Here is a 27256-nt window from a genome sequence, read left to right as displayed (position 1 = left end):
TTCAATAGGTTTCTTAGTTCTTTCCTTACCAGCAGCTTAGCCCCTGAGTTAAGGAGCTAGAGTGGCCAGAAAGCAGTTTGCTGAGGAGCTTGAGTGCATGGACCTAACCTAGCCTCCTAATGTCAGAGGCAGTAAAGGAAAGATCTAGACTGTGTTTCCGCTAACACATTGAAAGCACAGTAATAACTGTTGAACCATGCACCCAAACAGGTAGCTTTTTAACTAAGATACTACATGACCTTCTAAGGTAGTTAGGGTAGTTTGCAGTAACCAATACTTTAACAGGTGTGACTGGAAGATGATACTGATTGAGTAGTCATTTACTAACCATTTATAACACTTAAGGCTATTACAGCTTCATTTAAATCCATTATAGAATTAAAGCAGTATATTTTATCCTAACAGTTTTAACTTCTAATTTATTTGCTATTTAAGTTTTTTAGGAAAACTTAGCTGTAAACACCTGTCAATCACAAAGGTGATTAAGTGGTTACATAAGTAATGCTTCTACTGGATGGGCTTATAACATGCAAAATATTCAGAGGAAAAGGAGCAAGATTAAGAGACTGTAAGCCAGCGGTTCTCAGCCTGTGGGTCGCGACCCCTTTGGCAGTCGAACGACCCTTTCACAGGGGTCGCCTAAGACCATCCTGCATATCAGATATTTACATTATGATTCATAACAGTAGCAACATTACAGTTATGAAGTAGCAACGAAAATAATTTTATGCTTGGATCACAACATGAGGAACTGTATTTAAAGGGCCAGAAGGTTGAGAACCACTGCTATAGGCAGAGTTACTGTCTTTTAACGTAAATCTCCTAATTGCATGATGGTAACAAAAAGTTAAATAGGCAGGCTCAATAGCCACTACTAATTGTTGGAATCTTTCAGATGCATGTGTTTAATTTCACTTCTGGAAATAAAATTTAGATAACATTTGTTTATTATAAGCTTTATTGGAATTAAAGATAGAAAACAATATTTTTCTTTGATTTGCAGTTTAATGATACAAGTTTTTATGGCAATTTAAAATAGTTTACAAGAATTACATATATATATCATTATATTCTTTTAGACATATGTAAGGAATAAAGCTAATTATTTATGAAGTTTAACAATCAGAAAATTTTCTTTAAAATAATTTCCTTAAGTGTGTCAGTGTAGGTATAAAGCTCATAATTGCTAAAATACTTACATTAAAAGCATGAACCCAAGTCATTAAATAAAAACAAGAGCACATTTGTAAAAAAGGTGCACAAAAATCATGCTCTTATACATACTTTCCAGAAGGACGTATATGTACTTTTAGGCACTGTCTTCTCTTTAGATTTTCTGTACCTACAATATATAGCAGGACTTTTGATGTCCAGATGCTACTGCAGGAAGATGACTAAGGCAACCACGTGCAGAAAGCTTGTGTAATGCACAGAAAAATGTAAGATAGCATTTCACAAGTAAAGGTTTGCAGTGATAGTTGTGTCTTCATGTGATTAAAAAATAAAATCTAACAATGCCACGAGTCATGTGAATGTACTTATGTACAAAATCTTCACCTTTAAAAAGACTTTTTAGGCCCTGTTTTGGCTCAGTGGATGGAACGTCGGCCTGCAGACTGAAGGGTCCCGGGTTCGGTTCTGGTCTGGGGCATGTACCTTGGTTGCGGGCACATCCCCAGTGGGGAGTGTGCAGGAGGCAGCTGATCAATGTTTCTCTCTCATCAATGTTTCTAACTCTATCCCTCTCCCTCCTCTCTGTGAAAAATCAATAAAATTAAAAAAATAAGACTTTTTAGGCTAGCGGGCGTGGCTCAGTGGTTGAGTGTCGACCTATGAACCAGGAATTCATGGTTTGATTCCAGGTCAGAGCACATGCCTGGGTTTTGGACTTGATCCCCAGTGTGGAACCTGCAGGAGGCAGCCAATCAATGATTCTCTGTCATCATTGATGTTTTTATCTCTCTCTGTCCCTTCCTCTCTGAAATCAATAAAAATATTATTTTAAAAACTTTTTAAATGTTTAAACAGTCATTTCATTTCTGTGCTGTTTTATAGAGCGACTATGTGGCTTCAAATAAATAGCTGATTATATGACCCAACTACTTCTAACCCTAGTATAAAATGAACACATTCTAAATATGGAATGTTTAACATAGATATTGGACTTCAAAAGTGACAATCTTCAAAAATTCCCGTGTTTTATAATATTGCATAGCTGCAAATTCATGTTATAGAAGTTCTGTTCATTCAAGGAGAATTTTGCTCCAATCTCCTTCAGTTCCTTCTTTCATACTGTACAGTGGATCCACAAGTTTATTGTGCACATGCATTAAACCTTAAAGAAAAAAAAGCACAGTTCTAATTTTTTAAATTTTGAACTATACATTAGAAAACAAAATATTTTATAAGTATATAGGTTTCCATCTGATATAAAATACAAATAGAGACATTTCAAAATGTTTAGTTTTAACTACTAAATACCAATTTATAATACTTATGAATCTAGAACTAGAATTTGTACAAGTTCTTTTGGAGTAACCAGAAGTAGGAGCAGTTCATGTGTTCAGAGCTTCGGTATGACAAAATGACAGATTTTAATACTGACTTGGTTAATACATGTAATTACATGTAAGTTTTGAGTTCAATCCTTGCTCATTTCCTTTGCCAGACTCCAATGAAGGGCTCAGAACTGTTTCCTAAGGCAGCTTTAATGCCTCAGTAGAATACTGTATATCCATTAATCTGGCAAATTAATTTCCACTGTTTTGATATGTATATTTACAATAGGAGTTGATTACAAGCCACACCAAGGAGGGTTAACTAAAATAATACAGAAGAGAACCTATATTAAATACTAATTTCCAAGTAGGTTTAAATTTCATCTTAAATTGGTGTGCTTGTAAATTATTCTTAAAGCTTCTTGGGAAATATCTCCCAGTTATTAATGTCTTAATACACACATACTGTATATCTTTGGGGGAAACAAAAAAAATTGTCCCAATTAGTGAACTAAAGATTTTATATTTTGCAAGTTAAATGAATTAAATTTTTCAATTAAGAACAAAGGCTGGGGAAAGGGTCTCAATGCAGTTTTCTCAGGAAATGGTATTGGGTTGGGGAGACAGGGTACTACTTGGTTAGTAAGTAGATGGTCCTTGTTCGAAAAGCTGCAAAAGCACTCTAAAGTGTAAACGGTGAGGATGACCTGCTTTTAAGAAATAAGCAAAGACAGGAACATGCAAAGAACACTGAAGTGTTCGTGTAGTAGGAGAAAAACCAGAAGCGAAGAGTCTTCAAAGGAGAGAAGACAGAAAACTCATTAGTTCATCTCAAGATGACAGACTGCTAACTGCTCAACAGCCTACTTCAGTGTCTAATCAGCAGATTAAATTTAACAAGGTCCAGACCCATTTGTTCCCTTCCAAACCATTTCTTTGCAAGTCTCGATATATGGTGTTATATTTCAATGAGCTGCTAAAGCCAGACCACTACAATCTAGTTTTTCTCTTTTTAAATTCAGCAGCAAGACCAGTTTGTATTACATATGCTTCTTGACTTATGATGACGTTATTCCTCATTAAGCTCATAAGTTGAAAATATTTTAAATTGAAAATGCACTTAAACTACCCCAGAGGATGGGTTGTTTACCCTCATGATCACATGGCAGACTGGGCTGCCCTACATCACAAGAGTATTTTACTGAGTATAAGTAGCCCAGAACAAGATCAGAACTCAAGGCAGTTTCTCCTGAATGCATATCACTCTTGCACCATTGTAAAGTCAAAGTAAGGGGCTGTCTGTACTTTCAAAATGGATCCCCAACTAGAGGCCCAATGCACAAAATTCATGTAGGGGGCGGGAGGGTCCCTCAGCCCAGCCTGTGCCATCCTGCAATCCGGGACCCCTCACTCCTAACCGGCCGCCTGCTCGCTCCTTACTGCTTGGCTTGCCACTCCTTGGTGCTACCATGGAGGCAGGACAGGCTCCTGCCATGGCTGCTGTGCTCGCCAGCTGTGAGCCTGGGTTCTGGCTGTGTAGCGCTCCCACTGTGGGAGCACATTGACCACCAGGGGGCAGCTCCTGCATTGAGCATCGACCCCCTGGTGGTGGTCAGTGTGCGTCATAGTGACCAGTCATTCTGGTCATTCCACTGTTATGGTCACTGGGCTTTTATATAATAGGCTAGAGGACTGGTGCATGAAATTTGTGCAGGGGGGGTGGTCCCTCAGCCCAGCCTGCACCCTCTCTAATCCAGGACCCTTCAGACATCCCTCTCGCAATCTGGGACCGCTGGCTCCTAACTGCTTGCCTGCCTGCCTGATCGCTCCTAACCACCTCTGCCTGCTGCCCTGATGTCCCTAACTATTCCCCTGCCAAACTGCCCCTAACCGCCTCTGCCTACCGGGCTGATCACCCCCTAACTGCTACCCCGCTGGCCTGATAGCCCCCTAACTACTCCCCGGCCAGTCTGATAGGCCCTAACTGCCCCCCCCCTTGCCGGCCTGATGGCCCCTAACTGCCCCCCCTCACCGGCCTGATGGCCCCTAACTGCCCTCCCCTGCCAACCTGATCGCCCCTAACTGCCCTCTCCTGCTGGCCTGATTGCCCCTAACCGCCTCTGCCTCGGCACCCCACCACCATGGCTTTGTCCGGAAGGACATCCTGTCTAATTAGCATATTACCTTTTTATTAGTATAGATTAACCACAGTTCATCTCCCCACTACTACCCTAGTTGAAGCCACTCTTCAAATCTAAATCAGTTACTTACAAGTCCCTACTTTGACTCATTTACCCCATTCCATAATAGTTTCTGCACAGTAGGCAATCTAACCTTTTTAAAACAGAAACTGGATTATACCATTTCCCTATTTAAAATTCTCCAATTGCTCTGACCACTTGCAAAATGAATTAGATTTTATTCTGTTGTCTTTACCCATCTGACCTCATGTCCTCTCACTTTCCCACTTTTATGCTGTACTCATCCCTAGGTTTGTTGCTGTTACCCTAGAAAAGCTAAACTTGGTTCTAGTGCAAGATTTGTATACCTGAATCAGCCTGGAATGCTCTTCTTAAGTGAAGTATGACTGTCTCCCTTTTGTTTATTAGGTCTTAGGCTAAAGGTCAACTTAAAATATTCATGCCACTTCACTTTCTTAAAGGCAGTTTTCATTCTTAGAAAGTAGGATTTTCTACCATATTTCCAACTAGAAACTAGGTCCAGGACCAAATATTCACTGCCTTAAGTCCTGGGCCTATAAAGGTCATTGCACATAGTGAAAAGTATAATAAACACTTATTTTTAAAAGTCTATGAAGGCCCTGGCTGGTGTGGCTCAGTTGGGCATCTTTCTGTGCACCAAAACATTGTGGATTCCATTCCCAGTCAGGGCACATGCCTAGGTTGTGGGCTCAATCTCCAGTAGAGGGCAAATAGGAGGCAGGCAACAATTGATGTTATGCTCTCACATGGGTATTTCTCCCTCTCCTTTCCTATCTACAAATCAAAATCAGTAAACTTCTCTTTAAAAAAAATAATAAGAAATATGCTCAGGCCCTAGCCGGTTTAGCTCGGTGGATAGAGCGTCAGCCTGCGGACTGAAGGGTCCCAGGTTCTATTTTGGTCAGGGGCATGTACCTTGGTTGTGGGCACATCCCCAGTAGGGGATGTACAGGAGGCGGCTGATCGACATTTCTCTCTCATTGATGTTTCTAACTCTCTATCTCCCTTCCTCTCTGTAAAAAAACAATAAAATATATTTTTTAAAAAATATGCTCAGCTGGCGTGGCTCAGTGGTTGAACATCAACCTATGAACCAATTCAATGCCTGGGTTGTGGGCTTGATGCCGAGTATGGATCGTGCCGGAGGCAGGAGATCAATGATTCGCTCTCATCATTGATGCTTTCTCTCTTCCCTTCCTCTCTGAAATCAATAAAAATATATTTTAAAAAATAATAAAAAAGAAAAATTCTGAAGGTTTAGTGAGATGGTGATAATTAGCTTTTTTAAATGTAAAATCAAGATGGAACAAAAAAAGTTCATGATAATGTCTTAAAAACGTTACCTCAAGCACATAAAACATTTTAAAAAGTAAAAATAAATTAAGCACTAAACTTTCTTCCTGTGGTATACTTTTATCTTTCAAAAGGTATATATTAAAATAAACTTTACTGATGATTCTTACTATTTAAATGTATTAATCTACATTTTCTTCAGGAGCTAAATAATCAAAACCCTTTAAGATTCCTGGTGATGGCAGAAGAATTAGAGATAACTGTAGGATTCATACCCTCCAGTATATATTGAAGTGATACAATAAGTCAATGAGGATAAGGCAAATATAAATTACAGTTATTATATATCTACGTTCATGAATAACAATTATTCTACCCTACATCAAAACACCTATTGTAAGATGAGGTCTATATACAGCCCAGAAAAGTATCTCAATTCCACTTCCTCCATATTGAGGAGGCATCCTGACAGAGCTGATATCCTGAACCTCTTCAGCTATGTACAGCTCCAAGGGGACATAAGAGTGTCCTCAAAGAGGCAAGGCAGCAATTTTCTCATCAACAGTTGTACACTTCAACATGTTTCAGAAAAGCTTAGAATCTGGATAGTGAACTGAAAGAACTAAATACATACAGTCATGTACTTCCGTTTTAAATTATCTTTCACATATGTCTATACCTTTTTGGAAGCAATATAATTTAGACCATACCATAGCCAGAGCTTACTCTTCTTTAAGGCACTGTAACAGTGGACTGAAGCCTAGACTGCAGATAAGTCTGATTTCAGTTACCCAGCTCACCCACATATGAGCTGTGTGACTTGGGCAAGTGATTTAACGAGTACCCACTTCACAGAATTGTGAGAGATAAATCAATTAAGTGTAATGTGATTAGAATAGCACCTGGTCATCTAGGTATGGCTATTAAAAACTTCACTAAAATGTAAAAACGTTCCGATAACCAAATTGACAAAACCAGACAAGTAAAGGGGTTTATCTGGGGATTTCTGGTACTAGAAAAATGGCAATGTTAAATGAATCTCCTTAAAACTGTCATTAAAATCTGTGGATAATCTATTATTAACTTTTTCAAGTAATCTGACATTTGTGATGAAATCTGAAGGATTACATGGAACTATATGGTAAGACTCTATCCAAGAGCTCAGTCTTATTCACAACTCATCACAGATATTCTCTGCTTTTATTTGTCAAACTAGAGGCCCAGTACATGAACTTTGTGCACGGGTAGGGTCCCTAGGCCTGGCCAGCAATCAGGGCCGATCGGGGCCTTCCTTTCCCTGGCTGCCACCTGCCGGCCGGGGCCTTCTGTTGTTCTGCGCTGCACTCTGGTGCTCAGCACACATCATAGCGAGTGGTTGAACTCCCGATTGGTCGAAATCCCAAGGGGATAATTTGCACATTAGCCTTTTATTATATAGGATTACTAAGAAGCTAAGAATTTTTCAGTTTATTTGATATACGTATAGCTTGGTAAAAAACTAATAATTTACCTGATAAAAAAATAAATGACTGGAAATAATCTAAGTGTTTCACACTAGGAAATAATTAAGTAAATTATGATATGTCTACTTGACTATTATACAGCCACTAGAGGCCTGGTGCATGAAATTAGTGCAGGGTAGGGGCCCTAGGCCTGGCCTCCCCACCTCCTCCTTCCCTGGCTCCCTCAGTGCCCTGCCGCCGCTGCTGGTTGCCCAACATGTTCTGCACCACCCCCTGGTGGTCTGCGCACATCATAGTGAGTGACCAAACTCCTGCTCTCCTTCCTGGTTGAACTCCTGAGCAGATAATTTTCATATTAGTCTTTTATATATATAGATTAGAAATACTTCGGAAGAATTTTTAGTAAAATAGGAAAACTTTCACAACACATAAGTGCAAATTACAAAACTATATTCACATGATCAAACTTTAGTTTTAAAAACTAGACTATTTTAACTGTTTGCCAAACTTTTATTTGTGCCACCTTCCAGATTTTTGACATATTCAGACATTTACATGAATTATAAGTTATGAGTTTCCTTTAAATTGACTTAAAAACTTTGAAGTTAATTCATTATATTTCATGAATATGAAATGCTGAACTATTAGACTGTTACAATTATTTTATGTACCACCAAGAAAAAAAATGCTACTAGATAAACTGTGATATGATACCAATTTTAAATACATTCCAATTATGGATGAGATAAAAGTGAAAAAAGTGAGTCTAGGAAGCAGTAAAATATGGTAACTTCTTTAACCTTGATATCCATGAAATACTGGTTTGATTGGTGCAGTATACATTTTTTAATATATGTTAAATAAACAGTTACTAGAGTAAAAATATAAAGTTTATATTCACATACTACATACTTTATGGATAATTCACCTACATGTATGACCAATTACATAATTTTTTTGTATCAGCTATATAATACAGCTGCTTTATAAAGAGTAGCTATTTATCCCTAGCTGCTTTGGCTCAGTGGATAGAGCGTCGGCTTGTGGACTGAAGGGTCTCAGGTTCGATTCTCGTCCAGGGTACATGCCCTGGTTGTGGGCTTTATCCCCAATAGGGGGTATACAGGAGACAGCTGATCAATGATTCTTGCTTATCATTGATGTTTCTCTCTCTCCCTCTCCCTTCCTCTCTGAAATCAATTAAAAAAAAAAAGTACCTATTTATAGAGCTTTTTTATGTGTGTGTATTTATATATGGAGTTGGAAAAGCAGGGAATGGTTTCTAAACTGAATGTACTCAAAATTTCCCTGGAAAATCTCTATAATTATTACATCAAGCATATGTGCGTTTATAAATATAACCTGGTATGGTAAGGTTTAAGAAATGCTGAACTAGACTGCAGGAAGAAACAAGAGGAAAATTCACATGCAGAAGTCTGAGCAATCAAGCTGCTGCTAACTTGTGGAGTTTATGCCATACTGTTTAATACTTAACCATTATAACTTTAATATGAAAGAGTAATTTGTTTGAAATTTTAATAATTAAATGAGATAGTGGGCAACCCATCTTACTTGCTGATTAGATTCTAAACATAGCCTGGGGAGGGAGGTGAGACAGATAAATAAAAATCAGAAAGCACACATATTTCCTTTGTTTGATTTAATTTTGTATATTCAATATGAAAGTAACATTTTTATTAAATTTTGGATTTTAAGAAAAATCTTATTTATTGGAAATATAGATTGAAGAGCTTCTCTTCATAGAAAAAAATAGTAAACTATCTGAAAGCTATTACATGACGTGAGATATTCTTTGAATATCATTTCTATTCCTTGGAAGAACTGGCTACTGGGTCAGCACATGCCAGTTTTTAATAGGCCACAGTGTAAACTGTACAATCACATTAAATTTCAATAGTCATCTACAACAGAACATTCTCACATTCTGCTTTTGAAATGTAAATGCTCACCTTTAAAGTATTTCACAGTTTTAACTCTTAATTCTAAGGTAGCATCTTCATCACACACAAAAATAGTTTGGGGATGCTGCTGGAAAGCTGAAACAGTCCACATGTGATTGACTCCTTCCTCTATTGCTTTGTAGAGAGCAAATGCCTTGTGGGCGCCTGTTATGAGGATCATGACCTGAAAAATCATGAACATTACTGTTAATTCTTAAAATATCCCACATGACTGAGAGGCTCTATTTTTCTTTTTAAACAAAGACTTTAGCACCAATATTGTTCGGAGGGTAAAATAAAAATAAACAGCTCCATATTTCTTCATAGTACAAGGTACTTCTATTCTATAAAGTAACAGGCAAGCACAAAGTATATCTCCTGGTAAAATAACATCTTGTTATAAAATATTATTGAATATATCTTAATGCCTATGATTATTAACATTAAATTCTGATGAGTATATAAGGCTGACGTGCAGAAAATCTGGGAGAAAACAAAAGGGCTGTTTTACAAAAGCAGAATTACAGGTCAACGAAGAATTGATATAACCAGGAATGATATACCAAATTGTTCTAGTCCAGATAAGCAATAAATATTACTTTGAAAAACTAATCTAGAGCAAGAAGCCTGAAGACTGTTTCACTGTACATGTGCTATCTAAAGGTGTCTTGAAAGAAAACCAGGTTTAAAGTCAGAGAAAGACAAGTACCATGTGATTTCACTCATATGTGGAATCTAATGAACTAAAAACCAAGTTACAGACAAACTCATAGATAAGAGAGGCTGACAGCTGTTGGGTGCCGGGGGATGCTGGGGAGGGAGTTGAGTAGGGAGGGTGGAGGGATAGAGCCAAACAAGAGAAAAATACTCATGGGCATGAATAACAGTGTAGTGACTGCCAGGGGGGAAGGAGGGTAGGAAAGATGGAAGAGGGTAGAGGGAGGATAAATGGGGATGGAAGGAGACTGGACTGGGGGTAGTGAATACACAATGCAGTGTATAGATGATGTGTTGTAGAATTGTGCACCTGAAACCTGTATAATTTTGTTAACCAGTGTCACCTCCATAAATTCAATAAAAAGGAAAAAGAATTTAGTTGAATTCCAAATATGGCAATGAGACTGACAGAAGTTATTGAATGCTAGATAACAATAAAAATGTGGACAGAATGCAACCAAAGTATCACTAATTTAGCACCATAATTCCTTCAGTATCTATTGATATCAAAGAAAAAAACATTAAAGAACATTTAATTCTTACTTCTCTAGCATCCATCACTGTCCCCACACCAACTGTTAGAGCCATAGTTGGCACCTTTGATAAATCTCCATCAAAATATTTAGCATTTGCCAATATGGTGTCCATTGCTAGGGTCTTTAATCTTGTCCTTGATACTAAACTGGATCCCGGCTCATTGAAAGCGATATGACCATCTGGACCAATTCCTTTCAAAAGAAATACATACAGACACACACATAGAGATAAGTAAATAAGGCTCTCAAAATTAAAAAGCCTTTATGACCAAGAAACAGTTATAATCACACCTACCTTGTTTATTTGATAGCTGAATTTCTAATGCTGCATTAAAATATTTGTTCCTGTATTTGATTCAAAAACTTCAAATGTTTTTCATATGCTTAGCAATAAACTAGCATGATTCCAATAACAGTAAAATTAAGTATCCTATATAATAGAGGTAATATGCAAATTGAACCTCATGCCCTTGCGTCATCAAAAGATGGCTGCCCCCACATCATCACAACATGGCTGCCTCCATGTTGTCACAAGATGGCCGGCAGGGGAAGGCAGATGGGGGCGACCAGGCCTGCAAGGGAGGGCAGTTGGGGGGGGGGCAGGCCTGCAGGAGGGGGTGCAGTTGGGGACAACCAGGCCTGTAGGGGAGGGCAGTTGGGGGTAATCAGGCTGGCAGGGGAGGGCAGCTGGGGGCAATCGGGCTGGCAGGGGAGCCGTTAGGTGTCAATCAAGCCGGCAGGGGAGCAGTTAGGGGGCGATCTGGCTGACAGGCAGAAGCAGTTAGGGGCAATCATGCAGGCAGGCAGGTGAGCAGTTAGGAGCCAGCAGTCCTGGATAGTGAAAGGGATGTCCAACTGCTGGAATTGGACCTAAACCGGCAGTCGGACATCCCCCGAGGGGTCCCAGATTGAAGAGGGTGCAGGCTGGGCTGAGGGAAACCCCCGCCCCAGTGCATGAATTTCGTGCACAGGGCCTTTAGTCTATATATAAAAGCATAATATGCAAATTGACTGGACAGCGGAATGACCGGATGGCTATGACACGCACTGACCATCGGGGCAGGTGCTCAACACAGGAGCTGCCCTCAGCCCACAGGCCCCGATCACCCAATGGGGAATGGGGAACTGGGGGTGGGTGGTGGTGGATGCAGGCAGCGCCAGAGCCCCGATCACCCTGCTGAATCAGGCCTAAACCGGCAGTCGGACATCCCTCTCCCAATCCAAGACTGCTGGCTCCTAACTGCTCGCCTGCCTCCCTGATCTCTCCTAACCCCTCTGCCTGCCTGCCTGATCGCCCCTAAAAGCCTCTGCCTCGGTCCCCACAGCTTGGTCCAGAAGGACGTCCGGAATGACATCTGGAAGGTTGTTTGGCTGTCCTGTCTAATTAGCATATTATGCTTTTATTATAGATAACAATATTTATAAAGTACTTCACATGCATAATCTCAACAACACATATTTAATAATTTTGTGAGACAGATTAGGCATACCTATTTCCCTCATCTCTCTACCTTTTTTTAAGCTCAAAAGGAAACCCAAAAGGAAATGCTGAAGGATAATATATGACCTGTCCAAAGTAACAATTTAGTAACTAATGAGAAGATTCAAATCTAAAAGTTCTGATTCCTACCCAAGTGGTCTTTATACTCACACTTTAACTTGTTTGGTTCTAGTCTAGATGGGGCAATTAACTCCATCTTCTCCTCTCTGTAGTATAATTTCCTCACTTATAAAAGTTCTAGACCAGACAAGATATTATCTAGGGCAGTTTTCCTCAAACTTTTTATTACTGTAACCTCTTGTAAGAAATAATCCGATGCTGCAATCTAGTACACAGATACACAATACACACATAAATATAACTAAAACAAAAACTGCATGAAACAATACCCTTCCTAGGAGCCATACAAGCCACTTTGGATAACATTCCGTTCCTTTCACAAAACACAACAGGGAAATACTACATGTGCCTGACTATACTGCTTTCATGACTTAATAGTGGGTGACAACCACAACTTGAAAATACTGTTTCAAGGAGATCTGCCAGCTCTAATTCTAGGACTGTCTCTAAAATTTAGGTAAAAATATGACATTCCTTATTTAAAGAAAATTGGAAGTATATCTGTTTATAAAATCAAGAATATTTCTATGAAATAATAAATCAGTTTTCATTTACATGTACTAGTCAGATTTCTGGCATCCTCAATCAAAAATTAAACCCACCAGTTCTCTGAGCCAAAATATCCATAACATTTATAATCTGCACACTTAATGATAGATATGAGTGTTTTACTGACTCTTAACACACAATTCTGACAAAGTAAAATATGACAAAGAGTAACCTGGTTTTGAAGGAAGAAAAAAGAAATGAAAACCTTGGAAAGCACATGATACTACTACCAAAGCATAAAGTAGGAATTTTTAATGTGGAGAAATAAAGGCAGACCTACATGAGGTTAATATGTATGGACTGTTTTCACTAATAAGTACGTATCTGCTTGTAAACACAAGTTTTAAATTATAGATACACACGTCTCTCTAGATTGTAAAACTGTTCTGTTTCACCTCTTAAGTATACATCTGCCCAAATATTTATATTTCTCTAAATATGTATAAAGTGGAAAGGATGTAACCAAGAAAATAAAAAGTTCCAGGAAAAAAAGGAAGTCCTCCAAGATCAACACTAGTGGTCTCACTGGCGGTTTGGGTCATACAAATGTGTACAGCAAAACTGAAATGATCAGCAATTGTTCATGATGGAAAGGGGTCAATACATTCCTTTACTGACCATGAATAACTATCAGAAATTGAACTTCCTAGTATAAAATTGTAGTTTTTAAATGTTCATAATGTTTTACAAAGCTTTATAAAACTTTCTTAAAAGTAATCGTGAAATCTAAAAACCATGGCTAATTCTTATTCAGTTTTTAAATTGAAACTAAACTATCAAAACCTTTATGAAACATCTATAAAACCTCCATCTGGATTGTACAGGGTGAAGCAAAAGTAGGTTTACAGTTATTTGTATGGAAAATCATACAATAATTCACTAATACAAGAATAAGCTGTTTCACATAGAACTGTAAACCTACTTTTGTCCCATCTTGTATATCTTTCTTGTGCTCTTATAGTTCTATAAGGTAGATTGTAAACTTCATGAGAGTAAAAACTTTATCTTCTTCATTACTGTATCCTTACCATTCAGAACAAGGCACACAAGAGGCTGAATAAATGAGCGGATGGTTGCTATTCTTTGATATGCTCAGTTTCTCCCTCCTTCTTCTACCCTGCCCTGCTCCCCTCACAACAGGGGCTAGAACAATCATAATACTTCTATGTCTCTTACGCAGAATGATTATGGTCTAGGGATAAGTGGATGTCCCAACCTGAAACAATTGGACCTTCTCTCCAGAAAATCTGAAACTTGACCAGGGACACTGGAAGAAACAAGGCATGTAGAGCTGAGGCATTTGATGAAAGCACTGCAGGTGAGTGTTGATGAGTTCCTGCTTCGGAGATCCGAGGCTCCTGGTTCTTGTTCTTCCAAAGACTTGGGTCTTTGGGTTGTTTTTTTTACAACTCTTCTATCCAGTCTAGAATCATTTTAATTAACTCACTTTTGGTCCCAGTAGATTATGTTTCTTGCAAACTAAAGTATCTAATCAATCACGTAACCAAAGTGTTAAGGTTTTCTCCACTGTCTTCTTTTTTTCTTTTTAAAAACAAATCATCTTAAGATGATTTTAAAGTTCATAATGGCTTTGGAGTGTGTTTATAAAATTCCATGTTTGTGTATTTTATTGCTGGAGTGTGTCAGGGATGGCATGATATACCATATTTTTTTCTCTCAACACTTTCGTCATCAAATGAAAAATGAGAACTTCTGAGAGTACATTTCCTCCTTTTTCTTTTCTTCAGAGGAAGGGGAACGGGAACTCCTGCTGCATTCCCCAGGAGTGAGCAATGTGGGTTAAAATACTTCAACTCCCCATTTTGGCCTCAAACCCAACCTGCAATCTCTAATCCAACTTTACCTTTAATAAAGCTGGTATTTTGATCCCATTTGGCTCAGTTCTTAAGTGTTTTTATTAAACAAACCCTGGAACAAAAGAAGGGTTAGTGGTAAGACCCAGATACCAAGTCTCATCTTGAAAATCCAATGATAACAAACCTGGATCAACAAAGGTAAAAAATCAAATGAGATTCTTTCATGAGTACACATCCAATAACAGAGTATCCCAAACAGTAAAAAGTTCAAAGAAAATGCAATAAGCTAACTCTTCATTCCCTATACAGAGAGTAAGCATGTCCTCTGGATGATAAATATACACTCAGACTCTGCATCATCACATGATTACAAATGAAGATGTTAAGGCAGCAGTTCTCAACCTGTGGGTCGTGACCCCTTTGACGACCATCCTGCATATCAGATATTTACATTACAGTTCATAATAGTAGCAACATTACAGTTATGAAGTCGCAACAAAAATAATTTTATGGTTGGGTCACTACATGAGGAACTGTATTTAAAGGGCCAGAAGGTTACACTGTGTTAATGGAAGAGGCAGGAAAATCCTCTTAAATTTTTTTGTGGAGGGAGAATTACTACAGAAAACTTAAGATAAAAATTGGTTAAAAAAACAAAGCAAAGTTATTTCCCGTAGTAAAAGTCAGTGATAAATAATTATAATTTATGCACCATTTGTTTCAATGGTTCAGGTGGCTTATAGTGAGGAAATGCACCAAAAAAATTGAGCTAAAAGGAAATGAGAAGTGACTCAAAGCTATGGGGAAAGAAGAAAGTTGTACTAGAAATCTTTGCTAAGGGAGATTCAGCCTTAAATATTATATTAAGCTATAGATGCTTTCTGGAAAGAGATCTTACCAGTTTTTCCCCCCAGTAAATTCCTGGCAATGAGTTCCTAAGGGATTTGCTACCTGGATCCTCTGCAAATTCAATGAATAGGAAAAAAAGTCCTCAATGAAAAAGTAAAAAAAAAAGAAAGAAATTCTTCATGCATTAAATAATGAATCTCTAATAACTACATGCCTTTTTCTATAACAGTAGATGAGTGAAAATTCCTTGCTATAACTAAGATAAGCAGTTCAGGTATATTATATTACAGTAATTCTACGAGATTTGGTATGGATTTTAGGAAATCTAAAGAACACATGGGGAGTGCACTCCTTAAACGTTCTCAAGTGCCTATTACCTTAGTCTCGATACTGGAAGGTACAAATAGTAATTATCTCAGAACTGAGACACATGGACATCTCAGAACTGAGACACATGGACAAACGTGGAGTGCAAATGTTTTCCAGGAATGTTGAGGTAATATTAGCAAATTTAATTTAACACACAGATAACCTTTTTAAAAATATATATATTTGTATTGATTTCAGAGAGGAAGAGAGAGGGAGATAGAAACATCAATGATAAGAGAATCATTGATCGGCTGCCTCCTGCACGCCCACTGCTGGGGATCGAGCCTGCAGGCTGGACATGTGCCCTTGACTGGAATCAAACCTGGGAACCTTCAGTCCCCAGGCCAACGCTCTATCCACTGAGCCAGACAGGCTAGGGCCACAGAGATAGCTTTTCTACTATGAAAAGCAAAATAGTCTAACTTGGGATTCTTGCTTAAATAAAAGCCATTCTATCTACACAAGAAAGTAACTGATATTGGTTCTGCTAGGCAGAGATAAAAATAGCAGGTTTGTCTCAGTGGATAAAATGTTGGCCTGCGAACCTAAGGGTCCCTGGTTCAATTCTGGTCAAGGGCATGTAACTCGGTTGCAGGCTCCTTCCCCAGCTCGGGCCCTGGTCAGGGCACATGTAAGAGGCAACCAATCTATGTGTTTCTCTCACATCCGATATTTCTCTCTGCCTTTCCCTCCCCCACTCTCTCTAAAAACCAATGGAAAAATAACCTCAGGTGAGGATTTAAAAAAATCCCATAAAAAGAGACAATTGTAATCTTTCTGGATACCTTTATAGGCAATTCAGTAAAAAGGCAGGAAATTTAGTAAATTATGGAACAATTATTTCAGCATCCCCAGTTCAGAGAGAAAAGATTGAACTAACACTTAATGGAATATCAACTATATACCAACCACTGTGCAAGGCATTTTATACATGTTTTAACAGTTAATTCTCACAAATTATGCAATTGTTAATATTAATACTGTTTTACAAATGACTTAGTTATTCTGAACTGCAATTAACTTATCAAGGTCATACAGATAAGTGGCCAAAACAGGATGCAAATTTATTTCTGACTATAAAACCCAATTTTCTCTAAGGACAACTAACCACCTCAACCATACTTGGCCACCTCAACCATAAACTAACCTCATACAGCTCCACTGAAAATCTAATCTGTGTACTTTTCAGCAGTCTTCTAATAAATTAATTATAAGATAAATCCAGAGTACTTAAATTAATTTAGAACTTTAGTATGTTTAGTTGAATACTAAAGAATCTGCCAAAAAACTATTTTAGGTTCAGTGTAGTTAATGGTATTCTAATGTTACATACTATTTTAATGGTAATGAATTAGCTGTCTCATGCTCATACTGATGACAGAAAACTATGTTGTCATTACAAAGGAAGAAACTCTTCCACCTATTTTTAATGATAATTATGTACAAACATATACACACATATAAATTTCAAGAGGAATTTCATCAATTCAACATTTACTCACTTTGTAATTTATTAAGATAACTTGAGGCCTGGTGCATGATCCTGGTGGGGGGTTGGGCCGAAACCAGCAGTCTGACATCCCCCAAGGGGTCCTGGATTGCAAAAGGGCACAGGCCAGGCCTAGGGACCCCACGGGTGCACCAATCTGTGCACTGGGCCTCTAGTATGCATATAAGATCTGTCGTTAATCTCTTCCTGCCCTTCCCCCTGCCCCCTTCTTTCCAAGATTCACCAGTCTGTTCCACATTTCCAAGCCTGTGCATTGAGCGTCTACCCCCGGTGATCAGTGTGCATCATGTGAACAGTCGAACGGCCGCTTAGGCTTTTATATATGTAGATTAGACTGCTTAATTCATATTAACTAAAGGCTGCTGATAAATAAAATCTTACATCATCCTTAATTGATTTCTTAGTGAGATAAAGTAATTTAAGTTACTAGTACAGAAATGCTAAAATGCACCTGTTCCACATGCAAACTTTTAGAGATTTAACCCTGTAATTTGATAAGAAAACTGGGTTGCAATGAAAGAAATAGGATAAGAATATCATTTAGAAAAAGAAGCACATCACTTGTTTTGTAAGATGTAGTATGCTGTTAATTCTGAAGAGGTAATTAGAAGAATTTGGCAGGGATGGGGACCTATTTCTCAGGATGTAATTTAAACAACTTCAAATTGCAAACTTAAGATTATTTTTTGGTGAAAATAAAGTAAAATTGAAATCAGTAGCTGAATAAATGTGTATTGTAGACAAAGTTGTTCTTTACACCTACACAATGGTAAGATTTATTTTTTTAATTCATAGCACCTAACTGAAATATTAACAAATGATTAATGACAAAATGCTTTACATACCTCCAACAAAAAGATCAATTCCTCCAGCTTCTTTTATTTTATCTTCAAATGCATCACATTCTGCTTGTAAATCTGCAGCATTCCCATCAAGGATATGAGCATTATTAGGATCTATATCAATATGCTTAAAAAAGTTATTCCACATGTAAGAATGGTAGCTTTCAGGATGCTGTCTGGGAAGTCCTAAATATAAAGTTAATAAATAAAAATGTAATCATTTTCAGAAATAAATCTAAAATCTACTTTTCTGATTAAGCTCTAAATTCGACTTAAAATACATAATCTTTCTATACCATATTCAATTTTAAAGCATTTTTATGTGGAAAATATGCTATGCATTATTTTAAGCACTGTACATACATCTGTTAAATCAATTAATTTGTATATCTATGGAAATATTATCACTCCCATTTTATAGATGAACAACAGAAATCCAGAAAAGTTAAATAACTTTCTTAAAGTCACATAGCTCACAGAAGGGCTGGAACTCAAACACGGAAGACTACTTCATGTGCATTTAGCCATTATACTCCATTTCTCAAATATGTAAATTTTTTAAAATATATTTTTATTGATTTCAGAGAGGAAGGGAAAGGGGAGAGATAGAAACATTAATAATGAGATAGAATTATTGACTGGCTGCCTCCTGCTTGCCCACACTGGAGATCGAGCCTGCAACCTGGGCATGTGCTCTTGACCGGAATCAAACCTGGGACCCTTTAGTCCGCAGGCTGACACTCTATCCACTGAGCCAAACCAGCTAGGGCTCAAATATGTAAAATTTTAACTAATGGAATTGATTTATGTGTTAATATCAACATAAATTAATTAACCATACAACTAAAATGTTGGTCAATGTTCCTCCTGTATTCTTTTTATATGCCTGCAAAGTACATTGAATCACAACAGTTCTTTGGCTATCACTTAGGCTACCATAAAAAGTGTTTTATTATATTTAAACTAGAGGCCCGGTGCTTAGGCCCGCTCCCCGGGGAGTGGGCCTAAGCAGGCAGGTGAACATCCCCCAAGGAGTCCTTAGTGCTGCCACAGAGGCCTGAGAGGCTCCAGCCGTCGCTGCTGCACTCACCAGCCATGAGCCAGGCTTCTGGCTGAGCGGTGCTCCCCAAGGGAGCTCACTGACCACCAGGGGGCAGCTCCTGCATTATATGCATCACAGATCTTTCTAGTGAAGCAAGTTAACAATCAATAAATTATAAAAGCATTACAACTACAAATATAAATAGCCTTATACTTAGAAAACCTTTATTTTACTAACTTTTACATACATATTACTTTATTCCTCACAAGACTGGTTTTAACTTTGCTTTAAGGAAAAATACAAAAGAGAATGAGAAATATGAAGAGATTAGATCAAAGTTATAAGACTGGTACACTACAAAGCCCAAGATGAATACAGATCTTTGGATTTCTAGTCCCATATTCCTTCTACCATATTGTGCTGTTATCGCAAAAATAGAGTCTTTTTTTAATAAACTCCCAACCTCATCACAAGGCTATACATTATATTCTAGAAATATATTCATACTATATTAAAAACAAAATTTCAAATAATATATTATTCTCAAAATATAGTCATTTTATTTAATATATACTATATGACATATACAAATAATACATTCAAATAATATAGCTTACCTACATATTCATCCATGTTAAAGGTCTTCACATATTTAAAAGAAAGGAATCCATTCTTGTGATATTCTATTAGTTTTTTATAACATCCTAATGGTGTACTCCCTAAAATAGATAAAAAATACACTTTCTAACATAACATAAACATCTAATTTAAATATTTACAATAACTTTACCCTATATTTCTTATTTATCAGGCAAACAGTTATTATATTAAATATGTATCCAATTAAAATATGTTGAATTAGTCTTTTCAAGGTAGAAATTTTACTAAACTAGAATTTGCTGATAAAGTTGGAAATCTGTCAATGAAAACTATAGTTCAGAAAATTATTCTTGAGTCATTAGGTATTTGGAATTAATGTTGTACATTCCAAGATTAGAAACTTTTAGAGAGCACATTTGAATCTTTTAACTTAATTTACCTTTGGAGAAAAAAGTTGAGAGGATTTGTAGCATAAATGATACATAAATGGATCAAGTATTGACCAAGTATTGCAATCAAAAGGAAAATGAAAGACAAATTTAAATATTGTCCCTACTTTCAAAATAGATTCTGAAACTGGCCAGGATTAAGGAACCTTAGCCTTTAAGTTTTTAACTGGAGCTTGTTTCTCATTTGTTATCATCAGTATCTATCAACTAAATGTATAATGTAAAATGACTTCTAAGAAATGGGATCTTGGCTTTGGGCACTTCATCTGAATTCCTGATTTATTTTATAAATGTAATTCTTTCACATGTTTTATAAAATTAAGAGATAGTCCTGTAAGATATGGTACAATAAAGATAAATGAATTTAGCTACTTGAGGATGGCTTCCCTTTGTTTTCTGAATCTGCTCTGGTTTGTCATCTCAACTACTAACCAGGAGATTAGATTGCCTGCATTCTTAGAGCAAGCACCTTGGTCCTCCCATCATCACAAAACAAAACACCTGCACACAAAATTCCTACTGACATGGCAGGCAGATGTATGCTAGAGCTCTCTGCAAAAATAATACACACACACACACACACACATTCTAGAATAGTAAAAAGACTGTCTCTCAGTTGAGATGACAATAATAGAAGTGCCTATAAATAATAACTATGATATAGACAGATTCAGAGAATAGAAGACTATTAGATTTTCTTAACGTTAAGCATACATATTGTTTTAAAATGCAATTAATAACTTAAAATTTATGTGGTCAAATTTTACAATTCCTTCTCAAAGATTTATAGCCTACTAATATAAAACCTGACTAAAAAATGAATGAATATGTTTTTTCTTTTTCCTTCTAAAAGCATACATATTCTATCTTTCATTGTTAAGGGAATAGTTATAGAAATCCCTCCTTAATTTAAGGATATATAAATAGAAAGGTGAGAAGTTGTCACAATGGTGATAACAAAAAACATACATTTTCTGTTTTCATCAAAGTGGCTGAAAGATACGGTACAGGGTATATTGATGAAATAAAATTTGCTTTACTCATTTACTAACATAACTTTTAGCAAGTGCTTACTCTAATTCTGATAAAACAAAGATTAAGACTACTTCTATCCTAACCCAGCTGGTGGTGCTCAATGGTTGAGCACCTACCCATGAACCAAGAAGTCACCGGTTTGATTCCAGGTCAAGGCATATGCCTGGATTGCGGGTTCAATCCCCAGTAGAGGCTATGCAGAAGGCAACCTATCGATGATGTTTCTCTCATCGATGTTTCTATCTCTCTATCCCTCTCCCTTCCGCTCTCTCTAAAAAATAAAAAACATTTTTTTAAAAAAAGACTATTTCTATCCTAGAAGAACTAAAAAGAAGGGATAGACAAGTACAAAATAACCATAACACAAGGAAAATATTATAAATAACCTATAAGAAACCCAGAGAACTAAAGTAAAGCCGAAAAACTATAGTCTTGCTTGTTGGAGGAAAGATCAGAGAAAATGGCATTTCAACTGATTCTTGAAGGAGTAGCATCCCAACAGTGGAAGATGGGGTAAGTTGTAATTGAGAATTAACAAAAAAGATGGGGGAGGAGTTTCAGAGATGACATTTGTATGTCTACCATGTGCTAGATGCAATGCTAGTGTTTTCATACATTAACTCATGCAAATCTCACAACCTTGGGACGTTGGCATCATCTTTCCCATTGTGAAGAGGGAAGAATTGGGTCAAAATGATTAAAGAATTTGCCAATATCACCTGGTGGTGAAGCCAGAGATTCAAGAGACTCTGGTTCCAGAGTTTTCATTATATAACATGAGTGAAAATAAAGCCAGCACATTCAAGACTATTCTTTGAACTAAGAGCAGACTAATTTGCCGGTCACGATTCAGGGTAGGGGAATGGTGGAAATAAGTCAGGAAAGTAGGTCAGGCCCACACCACAGCATGCAGGCCCTTAAATATCAAACTTGCTAAAAATCACTTCAATAAATACATATTGAGCAGAGATACTTCAGAAATTATGCTTCCTTGGAGGGTAATTCAATACATCATGTTACTTGCAATTACCGAAATGTATGTTCAAATTTCAAAAACACAGGGGCTGGGGCAGATGTACTAGTAGGCAGGTATACTACCCAAAATAAAGTGCAAGTTGTGTATCTAAATACACAAAAATAGGTTTAGCACTGTTGGCATTTATGACTCTGAAGCCTTTCGGCCCTCACACTTAAATTACTGTTTATTTCTGTATCATAATTAAGACAGAGTGATTGAGTTAGCTAGCCTGAATGTAGCCCAGGTTTACAATATGAACACTGATACAAAAGCCATGGTTCACCCACTGGGGCTCACATATCAGAACTGCAATGGCTGAGGGGCCCAGCACTGGTGTGTACAATTTTAGAAAATCTCTCTCTACCATTCTCATCAAGATCTACTGCACTGGACCAAAAAACAAAAAGTAAAATGAAAAAAAAAATCAACTTGGTGAGCTAAAGGGTAACTTTCATAGAAATTATGCAAGTGGGAAATATATTATGATTGTATCTTTTATGTAGTTGGCATGTATGGGGGGGGTAGCAGGAAGAGAATATAGTGTATAAATAAAACACACTTAAGGAACTTTAATTTATTTAGTATTTACAGTATACAAGGACTTGCGCAAGCATGCTTATTGAGCCCCGAAACAGATGGTACGTTGATATTATCCTTATCTTTCTATAAGGTGAGGACACCGAGGCTTAGGGATATAGAACAAATGCCTTGCAGTAACAAGAAAGTAGCAGCTCTGATTCCAAGTCCAATACTCTCCTGTGGAAGTCTACAATATCAAATAGAGTGTCACAAGATCAATGACACTGCTTGGTTATTTTTAAAGAAAACCTTAACAGAGAACTAAATCCAATAAAATATGTAACAAATCTTGTTTATCCTGCCATGAAAATATACCAATATGCAATTTTTATAATATTTATATAATAGGAAGAAAATAAACACAGATTCAGTCAAACATACTTTAGTAACAGAAACCCTTCAATCCCATAACCGTAAGTTTCTAAAATGGGGGAATAATGGTGTATTACCTGTTGGTAAACCCAGTGTAAAATATCTGTCTTTTCCAGGTTTGAACTGAATGATGCGATTACAGATGTATTTGGCTGCCCATTCACTAGCCAAGTCATAGTTATCAAGAATTACAAGCCTCATTATGGTGATGCACAGCTTCCAGGACAAGTTCAAACCTAGAAAATCCATTTAGAACGCTTTAATTTACCGATACTTAAATAGAAGTGCAACATACTGATGACTTCAAAAAAGACATTAGTTAAGAAAGACGTGTATTATACAAATACAATCTGTACTTTCTTCTATCACCATTAATCCCCGCTCTGCCCTCTTCCACCTCCACCACTTACCCCCGCCCAGCCCTATCTCCGACCACCTAGAATCACCACTGTTGTCCACATCCATGAGTTCTCTTTGTAGCTCACCCCCTCCCCCAAAACACCGACCCCCTTCCCCGAGAGCTGTCAGCTTGCTCTCTATGAGTCTGTCTCTGTTTTGCTTGGTAGTTGTTTGTTCATTGTTGCAGATATGAATAAAATTATATGGTATTTGCTTTCTTTGACTGGCTTATTTCATTTAGCATAATGTATAATGTTCTCCAGGTCCATCCATGCTGTGGTACATTTACTAGTACAATCTGTACTTTTAAAATAATAATAGCTGTTCTCTTTTGAACAGACCTTGGTTTCTGGGCAATGGGCTAGGTCCCTGGTCGGCAAACTGCGGCTCACAAGCCACATGCGGCTCTTTGGCCCCTTGAGTGTGTGGCTCTTCCTAAGCCTTAGGAGTATCCTCATTAAGTTAATAACAATGTATCTACCTATATAGTTTAAGTTTAAAAAATTTGGCTCTCAAAAGAAATTTCAATCGTTGTACTGTTGATATTTGGCTCTGTTGACTAATGAGTTTGCCGACCACTGGGCTAGGTATATACTAATCTTTACAACAATCTGCTAAAATAAATATAATGCCTAGTCTTAGATGAGGACAGACACTCACACAATTTAAGGTCACACAATTACTAAGTAACAAAACCAGAATTCATACCAAGGCAAATTTACAATGAAGACACCACACTGCACTCACTGTCTCTACAAGAATATTGTCTATATAAGTCAACATACACCTAACGGCAAACAAAGCAGTACAGTACTCATTTCTTGATTGCAAGTTAATGGTAGTGATGATTACTCAGCAACTTTTGGATTATTTATTAAAAATCCAGAATTCTCCCTATAAATAATGTAATTTTTTTATAAATAATTGTTTAATAAATATTTATAAGTAATATTTTATTAAATAATGTTCTTATAGAAATGATACCTGCACTTTTTAAAAAATTCAATCAATATAGAAAGGTAAAAGTAAGTTTTAAAAAAATCAACCAAAATCCTACCACTCTTAATTCTAATATTAGGTATACATTATTCTAGATATGTATGCAATGCACACATATAATGTATACAAATAAATTTTAATAATGGGATCATACAAGACATACTATTTTTGAGTACAGTGGGGCCTTGACTTACGAGTGTCCCGACTAACGAGTTGTTTTGAGATATGAGCCGTCTCTTGGCCGATTTTTTGCTTTGAGTTGCAAGCTCAAAAAATTCGGGTTACCAGCCAGCTTCAGATACCCCACCGCTAGTTGGCGCAGCGAACGTCACAGTGATTTGACATAGGAATAATTTGAGTTATGAGCTCCGTCATGGAAGGAATTAAACTCGTAAGTCAAGGCCCCACTGTATTTAAAGATACTTTTATTTGAGATAATTTTTTCATTTTTTTAAATTAAATATATTGGGATAATATTGCTTAATAAGATTATATAGGTTTTGACATACTATTTTTAATAAAAATTATAACACTAAATTTTTCCTGCATTCAACAAAAGAAAAAGGAAACAAAATGAACTAAAGAAACTGCTGATCTTTGGGGGAAATTTTTTCTTCACAAAAAGCAATTTCAGTTCCTAAAAGAATAAAGTTAAGAAAAAATATTACACAAATATTAAAAGAGCAGTGTCATTTAAAAGCTATATGATTCCATTTTAGACAATGTGGACTGACCTACAATTATTAAACAGAAAAATACATTCTTCCACTTTCTTACATCCTGATTTCTGTAAGATGTATTATTTTTGTATTGTCAAGATTTACAACATTTACACTATGACTACAGTTTCCAGATTTTAATTCGTAGTTGTATATTTCCACAATTTTAACTTAGTTTTATACTTAGGAACTACTTCAGCAGCAGCCCTGAATTCTGTACCCACACACTTTTACATACATAACAAGTCAAATTCTTTAATGGGAGTAGATTTCATTACAATAAATAGGTGGACCCTAAAAGATGTCTTTAGAACCAAAACAATTTATAATTCTGGCATAACAACTACTATGATCCCCAACATCTAGAATTCTGGCACAGTAAGAGGTAACTCGCATTTGCTTGTTAAACATATAGATTCCCAGGCCCCTCTCACGAGACAGTATTTCAGAAACGGGGTCCCAGGGAATCCGCATTTCTACAAATATCACAGGAGATTCTTACTATTAGGTTAAATTGGGAAAAACACACACCATACAAGATGACTGCATTGGAAAGAGGTTCAAGCAAGTCTCGCAGATCAGGTCCAGGCAAGGCTGGTCTGTTTTTGGTGGTGGTGGTGGTGGTGTTTTGGGGGGAGGGGGGGGGGGCTGGTATGTTTTTTAAGCTCTTCGGAGAGCTCAGAATTCACTCCCCAAAGTTCCCACTGAATCACTCGCCCAGAGCACAGCGGCATGTTTCTGCAGCATTTATGCCGATTAGAGAATTTCTCAGAGACCCAAACTCCCGTGCCCTGGGCAGCACCCGGTAAACGGCCAGCACCACTCGGCCCCGCCGGGTGCTGATTCACTGCGCACGGCGCGGCTCGGGGAAGGGCTGCCGACCCTCAGCCTTGGAGCCGACGGGGACGCCCACCGGACCCGGCTCCCCGGGTGCAGGGTCTGCGGGGGAATTACTCCAGGGTCCACGCTCCGGGCTGGCTCCCCGCACCGCCCCGCCCCGCCCCGCCCCGAGAAGGGCTCCCCATCCCCACAGGGAGAGGAAGGGGGTGCGCGGCAGGGAGGGTAAGGAGTTCGGGCCGGGGCGCCGGATCCAAGGAGCGCCCCGAGCAGCAGACAGGGCTGCAGACCCCCGACCCGGTGGCCGCTGCGCCCCGTCACTGCAGAAGCCGAGGCCAGAAGCCCGTGAGGGCGACTTCCGAGTGTTTAACACGAGTCAGGGGAGAGCCGCCGGGAGGGGCCCGGCGAGATGCGGTCACCCTCCCACCCCCCACCCTTCACCCCCCATTCCCCCACCCTCCTCCAGGCCCCCGGGACCCACTCCGCCGGGCGCCACGTCCCCGAATCGGCACTAAGCCCCCCGGAGGGGCAGGACCAGCCAGGTGAGCCCACCCTACTCCCCTTCCCGGCCCACAGCCCCGGACTCACCCACCGACTCACCTGCTCTTCCGGCACCGCCACCCCCGGAACGGCCCGCCCCTCGCAGCCTCCGAGCGACCCTGCCCCGAGCCGGAGACCCGGATGCACAACCGGACGCAGGGGGCGGCGGGGGGCGCATGCGCGGGCCGGGGCGGGCGAGTGGAGAGCTGCTTTGAAGTCCCTGTCGGGCTGCAAAGCTCACACAAAAGCATGCTCTGGTTGTTGCTCATCACGGCATGGGAATGCATCTCTTTACCGCAAGCAGCTGGTTGGCGTCTACTTGGCAGCACAACGACAGCCAAGCGCTTTTTCTCAACCAGCTCATCAAAGTTAAGTTTGTTAAGTGCTGCAGAAGGCAACATGTTTACAGTGGGAAACTTT

General features: G+C 38.3%; 1 protein-coding gene across 6 annotated transcripts; it reads right to left on the bottom strand.

The window, feature by feature from the left end:
* Positions 1–1589: 1589 nt before the first annotated feature.
* GNPDA2 (glucosamine-6-phosphate deaminase 2) lies at positions 1590–27020 on the bottom strand. 6 transcript variants are annotated; one of them, XM_059672090.1, is made up of 8 exons: positions 26897–26972; positions 25991–26058; positions 25324–25377; positions 23420–23578; positions 18251–18433; positions 10698–10882; positions 9447–9621; positions 1590–2335 (listed from the first exon to the last, which is right to left on the bottom strand). In XM_059672090.1, exons 4-8 carry the CDS (start codon positions 23541–23543, stop codon positions 2244–2246), a joined length of 759 nt encoding a protein of 252 aa, XP_059528073.1. In that variant the 5' UTR covers positions 23544–23578; positions 25324–25377; positions 25991–26058; positions 26897–26972; the 3' UTR covers positions 1590–2243. The 6 variants fall into 6 exon arrangements, with proteins under 6 accessions (XP_059528073.1, XP_059528062.1, XP_059528052.1 ...); XM_059672079.1 differs by lacking the exon at positions 25324–25377 and adding an exon at positions 19907–20008 and having other exon boundaries at positions 1591–2335; positions 26897–26962; XM_059672069.1 differs by lacking the exon at positions 26897–26972 and adding an exon at positions 19907–20008 and having other exon boundaries at positions 1591–2335.
* Between the last annotated feature and the right edge of the window lie 236 nt (positions 27021–27256).

Source organism: Myotis daubentonii, chromosome 1, assembly GCF_963259705.1.
Source record: "Myotis daubentonii chromosome 1, mMyoDau2.1, whole genome shotgun sequence".
Classification (NCBI taxonomy): domain Eukaryota; kingdom Metazoa; phylum Chordata; class Mammalia; order Chiroptera; family Vespertilionidae; genus Myotis; species Myotis daubentonii.
The sequence above is the reverse complement of the archived record's forward strand: the minus strand, read 5'-3'. Positions and strand labels throughout refer to the sequence as shown.